The following is a 14,921-nucleotide window of genomic DNA, read 5'->3' on the forward strand; positions in this document are numbered from 1 at the left end:
TCCTCTAGCCTCGCCACAGGGCAGGCCCTGTTTTTCTCTGTCTGTATTTTCCCCTAATCAAACATGGAAAATGTATGATGCAGCAGGCGGCATGAGAAAGGCTTGCTTTATGCCCTGTGCCAACACAAACAATGGTCAACGCCCAGTGCAGACGGCCGGACAGGGAGGTGCTCCTCTAGGGCTCAATAGCCCCAGTGTCTCTGGCCAGGGGGCTGGGATGTTACAGAGACACTGGTCACTGCCAGGGTAGCGCAGGGGAGCACACAGTGGGATAGCAGATCTAGCAGACCTCCAGCAGAAGCCCAGGCTACAGAGAGCAGGAGAGGGAGAGAACAGGAGACACAACACAGAGGGAAGGTCTGGAGAAGTGATTAGCTGGATGTGGTTTGGAAGGTGAGTGGGGGAGGCTCTCTTTCTCGCTTACTCTTTTCCACCTCCTTGTAATACTTACATGGTGCGGACATACTTAAAAAAATAAGTATTTTTCACCTTGTGACTATCTGATCACTGATGCGATTAACCAATAGTGAAAGCAGATTAAACCGACAACAGCTGTTATTGTGGGCCGTACAGTCAATTTGCACATATCAACAGCATCATTCGATTTCACTTTGCTTTTGTGTCTCTAATTTGATTGCATAGACAGGCGTGCTTGTAAATGGCCCAAAACAAACACAGGCCAGTTATTATATCAAGAGCTTTTCTACTCGCTTGGAGGACAGATATCAGATTTCAATCTATTTCTGGGACCGTTAGAAGCAGACAGTTTTTACCCTCTGATATATCAAAGCTGTTGAAAATCCATTTAGGAAACAGACAAAGGAAGGAGAGCCGAGGGAGGTGTCTTTTTACAATGTTTGGCCTTCGCTTTACGGACGGAGAGTCTGTCTGATGATGGATTGGTCACCATGGTGCAGTTTGACCAGGAAGCAGATGTCAACTCAAAGCTGTAGTTGGGTTCTAAGGGTCCCACAATGTTTGGCTGCTGAAGGAGAGTTAGGGAGTTCTCCGTTTTATCCAGTAGATTAGAAGTGTTTGAAATTGCAGATGCAGATGTTTTATTGTTGTGACATACAGTAATAATACAACTGTACTTCTATTTTTCCAGTACCAGAAAACGATGAGACAGTTTGATCATGTTTAGAAATTGAAACCGTGCAGGCCTGCCACATACTGCTTTAGTGTTTTGGTGGTTTGATGAAGTTCAACATGTATTTATTTTTAAATAAGGAATCAAGCATTCTGTGAACTATAAGTCAATTGACCGTCTTAACATGCCGCATGACACAAACGCCTCTATGCACTGCTTCAAATAGAATGGTGCGCCACTAACCGTCTTAACTCACGAGCAAAAGCAGGTCAGTGTCTGATTCCATCCTGTGGATCTTTGAATAACTCCATCTCATTGATTCCACCCTCCCCCCTCCTCCCGCCATTGTCACAGAGATGCCTGACCTCCTTGTCCTATGACTTCATGATCATAGCTCAGCTCTCCCTCAGGGTCACTGTGTGTGTGGCTGTTTATACATATGCCTCTATGCACTTACTATGCCTCTATGCACTGCCTTGCTATGTTGTTGTATTATAGGTCTCTTCATGTAGTGTTGTGTTGTCTCTCTTGTTGTGATGTGTGTTTTGTCCTATATTTATATTGTATTTATTTTTAATCCCAGGCCCCCGTCCCTGTAGGAGACCTTTTGCCTTTTGGTAGGGCGTCATTGTAAATAAGAATTTGTTCTTAACTGACTTGCCTAGTTAAATAAAGGTTCAATACATAAATACTTTTTTGGGGAAGATGACAGAAATTGCTGCAATAACATCTCTGGCCAGCAGGTGGCCCTATCACTCTGGACCAGGGATGGACAACTGGCGGGCCCCACCCCCATCAAAGTGTCATGCACTCTGTGTAGCTAGCCCTTAACCACGGATCTAGGATCCGATTACTCTACCCCAATCCTAATTTAGCCATTAGGGCGATGAAAACATATCTGTCCCTGCGCAAGTGGTTAGGGATAATTCTGTGTCATGCACCCCAGTTGCCATTCTGTGTATTTATATTCTCCGTGGTCACTCACGTTGGGGGTAATCTGAGCACAGTTCTGTATGTAATGGCCGACCATTAGGGATACTCTTAACTGTAATGGCAATACTCTAACTGAGCCTAGTAATGTGTCATATCTCCTTGTTGTGCCCTACAAGTAGGTCCATTTCAATGGAATTTCATCACTGAGCTAAAAATCTGTCGTTCGGCCTCAGACCAAGGCAGTTAAATTCTCATTGCAAATAAGAATGTGTTCTTAACTGACTTGCTTAGTTAAATAAAGGTTCATTAAAAAAACAAGTACCAGCATTCTCTGGGTAGAGGTGGTGGTGAATTGTTAATTTCCCTGACAGTGTGTTTACCACAGTGTCACCTCCATTCTCACATGGCTCTATTTTTAGCACAGCAGCACTGTGCTGAAGCATGGTTCTGTTCAAGGGTGGGGCTTGAAGAGACTACAGTGAAATATGAGACCTGGTAAAGAGGACTGGAGGGAAAACATTTATTCATGGTCAAACACAGCTCCAGTCAGTTCCCAATAACACAGGGAAAATGTTTTTACATTTTTTTTATACAATCTTAATCAAAATGATTCACAGCTGTAATGGCTGCCGAAGGTGCTTCCACAGAGTGTTAACTCTGGGGTGTAAAGACATACGCAATTAATACATGCTTATTTCTTATTCATCTGGAAAATGTTCTTTCACTTTTATAATGTTGAGTAGGTTGTAGAGATCGGAAGGGGGAAAATATCCAATGTTATACATATTTTCGATGACATTTTAAGGGCAACGCCTGGTGCTGTAGGTGTCCTGGAGGACATGCCGTGTGCACCTAATGGTGCGTTTGGCTGAGCGTGTCACCTCCTTAGTGCCTTGTGGTCAGCGGCAGTGGAGTTGCCATCCAGGCTGTGGTGTAGCCAGTCAGTAGGCTCTCGATGGTGCTCCTGTAGAACACTGCGAGGGCCCTCGGGGACAGGCCAAATTGAATCAGCCTCCTGAGGTTGAAGAGTTACTGTCGTGCCTCCTTCTTCACCACATTGTCCGTGTTTGACCATTTCAGCTCCTTTTTAGAGAACTTTTTCACCATCTCTACAGTGGCTCCGTGGATGAGGATGGGGGCGGACCCAGCCTAGTTCAAGTCCACAATCAGCTCCTTTGTTTTGCTGGCGTTGAGGGAGAGGTTGTTTACCTGACAACACACCGCCAAAGTGCCTACCTCCTCGCCTTAGGCCGTCTCGTCGATGTTGGTAATTAGGTCTACTACTGTCGTATCGTCAGCGAACTTGATGGAGTTGAAGCTGGGGGGGTGGTGATGTGGTCTTTGTGGACATCTTGAAGCAGGTTGGGATAATATTGAGAGAGATATTGAAAGTGTTTGAAAACACAACAGCTAGCTGTTTGAATGACTTACATACAGTTGAAAAGTTTACATACACCTCAGCCAAATACATTTAAACTTAGGTTTTCACAATTCCTGACATTTAATACTAGTAAAAATTCCCTGTCTTAGGTCAGTTAGGATCATCACTTTATTTTGAGAATGTGAAATGTCAGAATAATAGTAGAGCGTGATTTATTTCAGCTTTTATTTCTTTCATCACATTCCCAGTGGGTCAGAAGTTTACATACACTCAATTAGTATTTGGTAGCATTGCCTTTAAATTGTGTAACTTGGATCAAACATTTCGGGTAGCCTTCCACAAGCTTCCCACAATACGTTTGGAGAATTTTGGCCCATTCCTCCTGACAGAGCTGGTGTAACTCAGTCAGGTTTGTAGGCCTCCCTGCTTGCACATACTTTTTCAGTTCTACCCACACATTTTCTATAGGATTGAGGTCAGGGCTTTGTGATGGCCATTCCAATACCTTGACTTTGTTGTCCTTAAGCCATTTTGCCTTTGGAAGTATGCTTGGGGTCATTGTCCATTTGGAAGACCCATTTGCGACCAAGCTTTAACTTCCTGACTGATGTCTTGAGATGTTGCTTCAATATATCCACATAATTTTCCTCCTAATGATGCCATCTATTTTGTGAAGTGCACGAGTCCCTCCTGCAGCAAAGCACCCCACAACATGATGCTGCCATCCTCGTGCTTCACAGTTGGGATGGTGTTCTTCGGCTTGCAAGCGTCACACTTTTTCCTCCAAACATAACGATGGTCATTATGGCCAAACAGTTTTATTTTTGTTTCATCAGACCAGAGGACATTTCTCCAAAAAGTGCCATCTTTGTCCCCAATGTGCAGTTGCAAACCGTAGTCTGGGTTTTATATGGCGGTTTTGGAGCAGTGGCTTCTTCCTTGCTGAGTGGCCTTTCAGGTTATGTCGATATAGGACTCGTTTTTACTGTGGATATAGATACTTTTGTACCCATTTCCTCCATCATCTTCACAAGATCCTTTGCTGTTGTTGTGATTTATTTTGATCTTCCCATGATGTCAAGCAAAGAGGCACTGAGTTTGAAGTTAGGCCTTGAAATACCACCACAGGTACACCTCCAATTGACTCAAATGATGTCAATTAGCCTATCAGAAGTTTCTAAAGCCATGACATCATTTTCTGGAATTTTCCAAGCTGTTTAAAGGCACAGTCAACTTAGTGTATGTAAATGTCTGACCCACTGGAATTGTGACACAGTGAAATAATCTGTCTGTAAACAATTGTTGTAAAAATAACTTGTGTCATGCACAAAGTAGATGTCCTAACTGACTTGCCTAAACTATAGTTTGTTAACAAGAAATTTGTGGAGTGGTTGAAAAACGAGTTTTAATGACTCCAACCTAAGTGTATGTAAACTTATGACTTCAACTGTACATCCTCCATGGAGAACGTAAGGGTATAGCCCTCCTTGTCCTCGGGGGTTCTCCTCGGCAGCTCAGAGTAGTTTGCTGGAATTTTGAGAAAAAGGTGTTAACTCATCCTGTAGGGCTGCGTTGCTGTCCAGAATGTGACTGGCGTTCTTTTTATAATCCGTGATCATTAGAAGCCCCTGGCACATACGCCTCGTATCTGACCCGCTGAATTGCTCCTCCACTTTGTCCCTATACTTGTTTCTCGCCATCTTCATGCTTCTACACCTGCATTGCTTGCTGTTTGGGGTTTTAGGCTGAGTTTCTGTACAGCACTTTGACATCAGCTGATGTAAGAAGGGCTTTATAAATACATTTCATTGATTGATTCATCGATCTGCGTAGGTTCTATTTGTACTGTTTAACTATACTCCTTCATTTTCCTGACAAGGCTGCCACGTGATCAAAACAGTTTTGGAGCATGGATTCTGATTGGTCAGACCAGCGTGGTACAGACCTGACCACTGAAACATCCCTCTGGAGTCTTTATTTGAAGGTGGGGAGGAGCAAAATGGAGTCATGGTCAGATTTGCCATGAGTAGGACGGGAGATGGCCTTATACTCGGGTCGAAAAGACGTGTAGCTGTGGTCCAGCGTAGAATCTGCATCATTTAGTATAAAAATGTGTTGATAGTAATTCGTGAGCCACATTTTCTTACTTTTGTTAAAGTCCCACGCGGCAATGAACGCTGCCTCCTGGTACGTGGTCTCCAGTTTGTTCAGGGTCCAATGAAGATCTTTGAGAGCATTTTTGGTGTGGGGCGGGATGTACAATGCCATGGTGGTAATTATTGAGAACTCTCTCGGATGATGAAAAGGGCGACATTTGATGACCAAGTATTCCAATTTGGGAGAGCAGAAGCTCGCAAATTCCTGTACGTTTCCCCCTTCACACCACTTATTGGTCATAAAGCAGAGCCCTCCGCCTTGTATATAATCCGTTTTGTTGTATATAATACGTTTGGATGTCGGAGGAAAGCGAGAGTATGTTGAAGAATATGATTTTTAATTATTAATTTTTTTACATTTTACCTTTATTTTACTAGGCAAGTCAGTTAAGAACAAATTCTTATTTTCAATGACGGCCTAGGAAAAGTGGGTTAACTGCCAGTTCAGGGGCAAAATGACAGATTTGTACCTTGTCAGCTCGGGGATTCGAACTTGCAACCTTTCGGTTACTAGTCCAACGCTCTAACCACTAGGCTACCCTGCCGCCCCAGATGATGTCCCTCTGGAAGGAGATCCTCGCTCTGAGTTCGTCAAGCTTATTCACTAATAATTGAACATGGAGGGGGCTGGGTGCAGCAGCTCAATACTGCGTAGTTAATTGTGTGTAAAAAAAGATCACCTTAACTCCCTGCGGCCCTTAACCCTCCTGTTGTGTTCCAGTCAAACTGGAAAATGTAGTTAATTTAATCTGATTGTCAGTAAGATTCCATGTCTTTGTCCACACAGGGCATCTGAACACACAAAATACATTTAGATGATTTTCATTACATTTTGGGTATTTTGTTTTAACTTTTGTACACCTGCAGTGTTCCCGGTGAATTGGTGAGACTACAATTAGTGTATAAAATTGAGTTCAGGCACATGCCCATTTATCAGATAGACACACTTCCTCTCCCAGACCCCCACATGCATGTGGGTTTGAGCGTGCACACACACACACACACACTTACTTCACTCCCCTTCTTGGCATCCATGGGAACCTTTCCCCAATATAATATTTCCCCCACGGGAACCACACCTGTTGGCATTCTCACAAACAATCGCAACATTGTTTCAATAATATGTAGAACTTTTCTCGCAGCTCTGGTATATAAAGCTTTTTCAGATTAATTCTGTGGCAGCACAATGACCAAACGATATACTGTATGTGAGGCTCTTGATCACATCTTTGATCATGACACTGGTGAGGAGATAGGCCAGGAAACTGACAGTGAAGATACGTTAAGAGGAGGAAGTGTCAGAAGTTGAAGACAACACAGAACATGATTCAGGACAAGAGTCAACCGATGTGGAACAATCCAGTGATGAGGAAGAGGTGCCCGATTTAAGGCTGTTGTTACATTCCGATCAAAGAATGGGAATTTGTCCTGGTCTTCATCCCCACATTGAGAGGAGAGGTCAGCTGAAAATGTTACCAGGATGACCCCAGGGCCAACGAGATACGACATATGCAGAGTTGATGACATAAAATCCTGCTTCGAACTGTTCCTGACAGAGTCAATCGAAACTATAGTGATAAACATGACCAGCTTGAGGGGAGATGCGTTTACAAAGACAACTGGAAGGGGGTAGACCAGACACGTCCAAGTCGGTCTCTTGTTTTTGGCTGGTGTGTACAGATCCAGAAACTAATCTACCACCAGTTTATGGGATGCAGAGTCTGGTTGGGCAATTCTTCGTGCTACTATGTCACTCCAGACATTTCACGTATTGGGTGATTCGCATCAACACAATATGTTTCATCTGAGTATTTGTTATAGTCAAAATAGTCCATACATGATGCTTTTTTTGTACTCAAAAACGAGTTGTATGAGCTCAGGTCAATGAGACCTACAGGCCATAAATAGAAGTTCAAAACTTAAGAACTTAAGTTGATAAAAAGATCTAACACTATTAGCTGATAATATACTGTATGTATTATTATTGATTTATAATCCGCTATAATGGGGTGGTCATTTTGGACTGGTAACACAGAATGAATTAACATGAAACGAACACAACATGAGGGTTAATTGATGCAAGCTAATTGTTGTTTTGTTGCAGTGAGAGACGGAAGGAAGAAAAGCAGCCCATATATTTAGCTTACTTTCACGTATACAGTATACGGTCTCCATTCTTTGGTGCTATACAACATGACAGACAAATTGCCCCTATTCTAAACTTAGAGAGCTCAGGCATTACTAATGGATGTAGAGACACGTTCTTCAGTCGACATCACTAGTCGATGTCTGATGATCTTTGATGGTTCCTTGAGGATCCCAGAGGCAACACATCTGTTCCAGCTTTGCTGCCAGACAGAATTTGATCTGATGAGCAACGCCTCATATCCTTTCATTACTGTCAGTCCAGCCCATTCATACATTTGTTTCCAGGAATCCCCCCCCCCCCCCCCCCCCCACCAAGAGTTAATGGTAAAACTGTGCTCGTTTTTACTTTTAACGAGTTGCTTACAATTCACTTCAAATATCCCGGCCCCCTACTTCTCTGTTAAACCGCTGCAGTATCAAACAATGACATCGCCAAGCTCTAATTGCTTCCAGACCGGGCCGAGAGCCCGACTTTTCATTTTCTTTTCCATTTCTGGTGCAGCGCTTACCGGCGTTGGCTTGCAAAAGCAGATATGATAAATGGTGCATGACATCATGTAGACAGCGTTGCACAGCACAACTCTTTCATATACAAATTTTTTTTTAAACTCTTGTGAGTGCGTCTCCAGGAAACTAGCTATCGCTTCAATGGAAAAACACTTGAGGTCTTAGGAATCTGCAGTACTGTAGCAGATGCCCGTTTTCCATTGTCATTCATGTTTTCGCTTCCTTTTTCTGAATGTAAGAATTTCATAACTCAATATTCTTCATGAAGTGCTTTTCTTGCTAGACTGAAATATGGAAATGATCTGTGAAGCTAAACCTTATATGCCATGCAGTGGAGATGTCCCCGATCTACTATGGCTCTTGCCGAGGCAAGGAAAAGGGGACAGGAGAGGGTGATGGAGTATGAGCTGAAATGCAGGGAGGCCATGTGCAGTGAGTTGGGGAAAATAGGGGTTTTTATGAGCAAAGAAAGGGCCTCCTGTTGGAATTCCCAACCATGACATCATTCCCATGGAAAGAACCGTGCAGACACTTGGATAGGGCAGAGGGGATATAGAAGGTTTTCCACACATACTGTATACAGAGAGAGAGCGAGATGGAGGATGTAGATACAGAGGGTGTGTTCAGTGTTTAAAGAAATCCAGACTTTTCTTGTACCCAAGTTTAACGGTGCTAGGATGTGTGTTTGGCTTAGTGTATTTAGTGAGAGAGTTAAGATTGCTGTGGGGAAAAATACCCTTGTCATCAGAAAACAGGATTTTTTTTTTATGAAGATCATTCATCTAATCTAGAAATAATAGAGGTCCAAAGAATCGATTGTTGATCTCTAGCCAAATACTGAGAAAATCCTGATCTCCAGGTTACATGGTGACAGACATCAAGAGCTTTTCTTCAAACCGTACGTCTTCCTTACACAGATACAATTAGCCTGTACTTGCGTGTAAAACTCAGAAATGTTCATCGACCATAAGAAAAGTGATATTCTCCAGACCTTGTAATCATTGCAAACGAATCGAGGTGCCCTTTGATTACACAGCTGCATATCTCAACACTGTACCAGACTGTAATGAAATCCTCCACTCATATCTATTCAGGTCTTGTTTCGAAACAAATGTCAGCAGGGATAGAGTTTATTCATTCATCCCTTGTGATGAAACAACAAAGCTTTGACTGCTGTCGCAGCCCACGGGGCTTTGATAATATTCAGGACTCATCGGGACTCGTTTGAAATTGCTGGTGAACGCTAAGATGCTCTCCCCTCAGGTTTCCTAACGCATCTGAATTGCAAAATAATGAGCCTTTAAATTTGATTGAAGGACGTTTTAAGATGTTGCGGGTTTTTGAGACCGTTTTTCTCCTTGGTGTGGGTGTTTTTGTTTACTGTCGGCCGGAACTAAACGGGACTTCACTAAACAGTGGAAAGACTGCGTGACAGGTGATTCCTGTAAGTCGAGTCTCTGCTGCTGTGCTATGTGTCGACAGCTGTACAGCAGCACTAGGGTCTGGGTCTCAGTCATCTCCATCTGAAATAGATCCTCAGTCAGTCTGCCTTCCTCCTGCTGCAGCGGCACAGACGTCTGCTGTCTCTATAACCTTTATCTTCCGCACCCGACGCTCAGCTCACAGACACACGGTAAAATATTCACATTTTGTTCCTTGTGTGCTTCCTTCTATTTCTCTCTCTCTCTGTTGTTGGTCTCTGACTCCATTCCTCTCTGTGTCTCTCTCTCTCTCAATCTTCTGTTTGATGTCCCAGATGGGAAAAGGGGCCAAAGGAAGCAAAAATGTTCTCCACGGGGAGGCCCAGGGTCCAGGCTTGTAATTAGAGGACATCACCACCTTCCTCCTGAGACAGGCGCGTCAGAGATTGGTGTCCCCAGTAAACCTGACCCATCTGGGAACCATTCTTCCTATTTTTCCGGGAACCTGTTGTCATTACCCCCCCCCCCCCCCCCCCATGTGGCCTAGTCCCCCATGTGCCCCAACCCGTTCTCTCAGAGGGGTAATTGTTCTCTGGCCCTGTCCAGTCAATCCTAAAGAGACTAGAGAGCACAGCACCTCGAGCAGGTAATGGTATTGCTGCAGCTCATGTCTGACTGACACACTTGGTTAACTAAGCCATTATGGTGCAATGGGAGACATTCTATGTGCTGCTCCATTATCTTCCATCCGTGATAGAGCATGAGAGAACTGAATACAGACGTTACAAAGAAGGCCGAAGAGACATCTTATAAAACAGGAAGATGAAAGGAATAGGGGATGAGAGGGTTGAAGACAGAAATAGAGAAATAAAGAGGGGTATAGATACAGAAAGGCTAGCGGACTGTACACTAGCTCTTATGTCCTATGGGATTGCAGTTAGGATTGCATTAGGGATGTATAGAGAGAGGAGGGCTGCTAAATTCATTCTAAGAAAGCCCTCTCTCCCTCTTTTCCCTCTTGTTGTATATATCCCAACATTCTGCTGGACCCTGAAAGGCTCTATTAATAGAGGTGCTTCCACTGCTTGCTGTCTCTGTGTCGGCCAGCTCCTCTCTTCCCACTTACATTCCTCCACTGGGCTGACCGTGGACTAACTTCTTTCACTTCTCTCTCTCTCTACCATCTCTCTCCCTTTCTCTCTACCATCTCTCCCTACTTCAGCCCTACTCTCTCTGCCCCTTGCTCATTCCCCTTATTCGCCCGTCCTCTCTCCCTCCACCCCAGCCTCTCAAGTTTTTTTTTTTTTACTCCCTCAGATAGCATGACTGAATGACTTCTTCTATCCTCCTTGGTCCCAGGGTAATTTGTATTTTCCCCTTATGCCATTAGCGTGCTGCCGGAGGAATTCCATCCCCTTTCCTCTGCCTAGCTACAGAGCACACCCCCTTCCCTGCTCCCGCCCCCCTCCATACTGCTAACAGGCCAGTGAAAACAGCCCACACAGGGAGGGAGAGGGGGAGACAGAGAGAGAGAGAGCGAGATCCATCAGTGGCTATACTGACTGCCACTTAGCAGTCCCTGCTAGCCACCTGCCTGCCATACATCCATAGGGAGCTGTCTTGGGAAGGCCAAGCAATGGGAATATTTGCTAACGTGAAGCTACACCCAGAGAGCTAAGCGATGGGACTGTGTCCATCTGAGAGGGATCCGTAGGCAGTAATGGGGACTGGTAGAGTGGGCTGGTAATGCCTCGTCTTGCGACTGCTAGCCAACATGTGGTGTTTGCACTGTAACTCCGAGAAGACCCAGTCCTTACTGGAGCTGGAGCTGGACAGCTGGTAAGGCAGGGTGGAATGGTGGGTGGGTGTACTGTCTGAGCTGTTCGTCTGTACACTTTGTCACTGTTTAAGGTTATCATGACTTGCGATAGGGGGAAAATGCTTCATAAACAGAAGTGTGTGTGTGTGTGTGTGTGTGTGTGTGTGTGTGTGTGTGTGTGTGTACAACAATCTCTGTATGCATGCTCTGATATGTGTATGACATGCTGAACAGAGTGCTATTCTAGTGACGTGCATAGCATATCCACATTACATGAGCCAAGGTAGATATCTTACAGTAGTGATGGCAGGGTCACGCTAATTAATTCTGTGCTCCCACTTAATGGAATTGCATGCAGATGATGTCGGTGTGTGCCGTTTTGATATCTGCTCTTCTTTTATCGAAATAGACCACTCTCACTTGGCGTCTTTGCATACCTGAATAGAATAATGATAGCTTTACTGAATGTGTTACAGCAATACTGCTACAGTATAGTGCCAGTGCAACTGACATGCATGTGCACTGTATGTCTGTCCATCCTCATGTGTCGAGGATCATTCCATTGCTGTCCTGTAATGGCTGGATCGTCAAGGGCAGGTGCTGAGTGTGGCGCGGCGGCTCATTTAATTATTAATTACTGAGAGAATGACAGCCTGGCTGGTTAGCCACTAGAGAGGCACATGACAACTGTCAGGCTCAAGTTCAGACAGAAGCCAGCCAGCACCAGGTCTGACTGGGCCTGTGTGTTGGTGGGGTAAGGACTGGACTGGACTGTAGCAGCCTATATGGGCAGTGCTTTGTGGATGACTGCCAGAGTGACTGAGTGAGTGGTCTGTGGGTGACACGCCACCGGCGAGCCAAGTCGACACACTTTCAAAAAGGGTCTCTTGTTTTTTACTGCATTCCTGCTGTGCCTGTTAATATCGGACTGTTGGTTTAATACAGAGTGGATTTCTTAATAATATGAATAATGTGCTTCATTAATCAACCCCATAATCAGTGAATGAATCAGGTGAGAGTCATTGGTGCGGAACGCTGGACTTATTCACTTACAATGGAAAGTAAATGCACGGACAAGAAAAATAATGCTTCACAGTGATGAAGGAATGGGGCTCGCATGACTAATATATATGATTGTACCACCCACCGTATGTGCCTGTACACAGTCATTTGTATAATAGCACCTTGTGACGTTAATACCAACTGCCTATTTGGCAGAGGTGGGTTAGCAACACTGATGGACATGGGTGACCATCTCAAGGGAAGGTACTTTTAAAATGTTTATTGAGTTATTTTACCTCAACGTTGAGAGAGCTAGCACACAAGTGTTTTGCTGCTCCTTTTATACCTGCTGTAAACTGTGTAGGTGACGAATGCAATTGGAATAGATTTTTTTCCCCTCACAGTAGTATTAGCATCTCCGCTGTACATTTGTGGATGGTTAGGGATGACTGCATTGAACCTGTCATAGCCATTAATAACAGTGGCTCAGACCGACATTTCATCGGACTTTTGCGGAGCTTGATATAGGTCAAAGTGGCAGTGGGAGGCTTAGACGTACAGTAAGCTCCACAGTGATGATTCCAGGCTAAAACTATTTACAGTAGAAGCATGATTCATTGCTAGACAATGGCAAAATAGGCGTTGCAACAGAATTGCGGTGTGTGTATCAATGTTTCTGCAGGCCAGATGAGACCGTTTGACCCAGAGACTACGTGGGACTGGTGTTCTGTCTAGACAGTCATTCCTTGCTCCTGAGACCGTGTGCCAACTTTCCTGCTAGCACAACCACTGAGACTGAATTAGTTAACAGTAGTTTAAAATTGAGAAGTCAAAATTACAGGACTTTGTAATTACGACTGTGATGATGTCGACTACATAACGTCTACCGGAAACTCCTAATGATCCGGCACAGCTAGCCAGTTTCCAACTGTACTACACTGTCAATTCCAATCTGTTTCTGTATACTAGCTCTCCTTTGTGAGTTATTTAATAAAGATCCACTAACATGATTCTTGGACCTGAAAGGAGTGTTGTTCAGACAGCATTGTTTTTTCTTCTTCTTCCGAACACTGCGCTTGCACTACATTAGATGGTTGCTGTGTTGTCTGCTTGAACTTTGACCTCCGAAACATTCCTACACATCTGCGTCTTTGTCGACCACTGTTTGCATATTTATGAGCTCTCTGAGTTACCGGCTGGCGGTAGAGAGAGAAAACATCTGGGTTTTTTTGTGTTTGGAGAACATGTGCTGGTGGCCTACTGGAGAGGACTCACTCCTTGTGGTGTTAGGGTGATGGGTGTGGGTTAGGGACTGTAATGCCACATTAAGTTAATAATTGATTCAACTGACTTATGGTGAGATTTTTTTTCCCTCATTGTTTCTTTTAGAGGACCAACGGCTAAATGACAAAGGGAGTGACATTCTGCCATACAGCAAGCTAAACATATTTCACAGTTGATGAGAAAACGCAGACTGTCACACATGAATGAAGGAATAAGGTGTGTGTGTGTGGATGTGTTTAACTATACAAGAATAGTAAACTAACAAACATTTGACCAACTGGGGACACTTTGTTAGTCCCCAGTGGGGTCTCCCCACAAGGCTATTTCTAGGGGGTTTATAAGGTTAGAATTTGGATTAGGGATTAAAGTTTAAGGTTAGATGTTGTGCTTAAAGTTAGGTTGAGGGCTAGGTTTAGGGTTAGGGAAAATAGGGTTTTGAATGGGAATCAATTGTGTTGAAAGGGTGAGTGCTACACTGGAACTCCTCTTGCGCCAAAACCTCCAACCTGCACATAATAGCAGTCCGCTATTCCCAGAACCTCCGCGGATGGGACTCCTCTTTTCCAGGATGGCGGGGATTCTTCTCCCTCTGGACTGTGTGACGGAATACGCTGAGGCCTATGCATGTTTACCAGGAGGGGAGGGAGAGAGGGAAGACCCACCTCTGGGCCCCCAACTGAAAATCCCTACCAGCTGAGTTGACACACTCCTCCAGTCCTTCCAGAACAGGCTTTATGTCTGGCAGGAGGATCTTAGACCACCATTGCTGCTTCTAGTTTGCTAATATAATAAAAGACAAGTCAAACTTTATTTAAAGTGGTGGGGAAAGCAATTTGAATCTCTTTTTCTGGGGGGTGGTGTTTCTTATATTACTTTATTCATTACCTTGCCACTGGTTTACCTTTCTTTTTGGTGATTTGTTAATCCCCATTGTATTTGATTGGCTGAGAAGGACAGTGGGATTTGTAGTTATAACTCAAATAACCAAGTGGAGTCTGTAGATGTGTAGTTCCTTAAAAGCTCTCCTGGGGCGACGTCATCCGAAGCCCTGTTTTCTCCTCTCCTCCTCTCGCTCCCTTCTTTTCACCCTTCACTGCAAAATGAAACATCTGCTCACTAACACACTGCTGTTTCTTCCTTCCGTCTTTTTCCCCCCCCGGTTCTTTTCCCGCCGTCGTGA

The 14,921-nt window shown here is 44.3% G+C and overlaps 1 protein-coding gene across 5 annotated transcripts in view; it reads left to right on the top strand.

Moving 5' to 3' along the window:
- LOC115131876 (IQ motif and SEC7 domain-containing protein 1-like) overlaps window positions 1-14,921 on the top strand; it is a 185,306-nt gene that overhangs the window by 138,724 nt on the left and 31,661 nt on the right. Inside the window, exon 1 of one of the 5 annotated variants that reach the window (XM_029663944.2) lies at window positions 239-393. The exons of 3 other annotated variants lie outside the window; for them this stretch is intronic. In XM_029663944.2, the coding sequence (XP_029519804.1) occupies window positions 380-393 (14 nt within the window). In that variant the 5' untranslated portion in view covers window positions 239-379. Of the gene's footprint in view, window positions 1-238; window positions 394-11,146; window positions 11,476-14,921 lie in introns of those variants that run through there. One more of the 5 variants, XM_029663942.2, reaches the window with a different exon arrangement.

Source organism: Oncorhynchus nerka, linkage group LG7 (genome assembly GCF_034236695.1).
Source record: "Oncorhynchus nerka isolate Pitt River linkage group LG7, Oner_Uvic_2.0, whole genome shotgun sequence".
NCBI lineage: Eukaryota > Metazoa > Chordata > Actinopteri > Salmoniformes > Salmonidae > Oncorhynchus > Oncorhynchus nerka.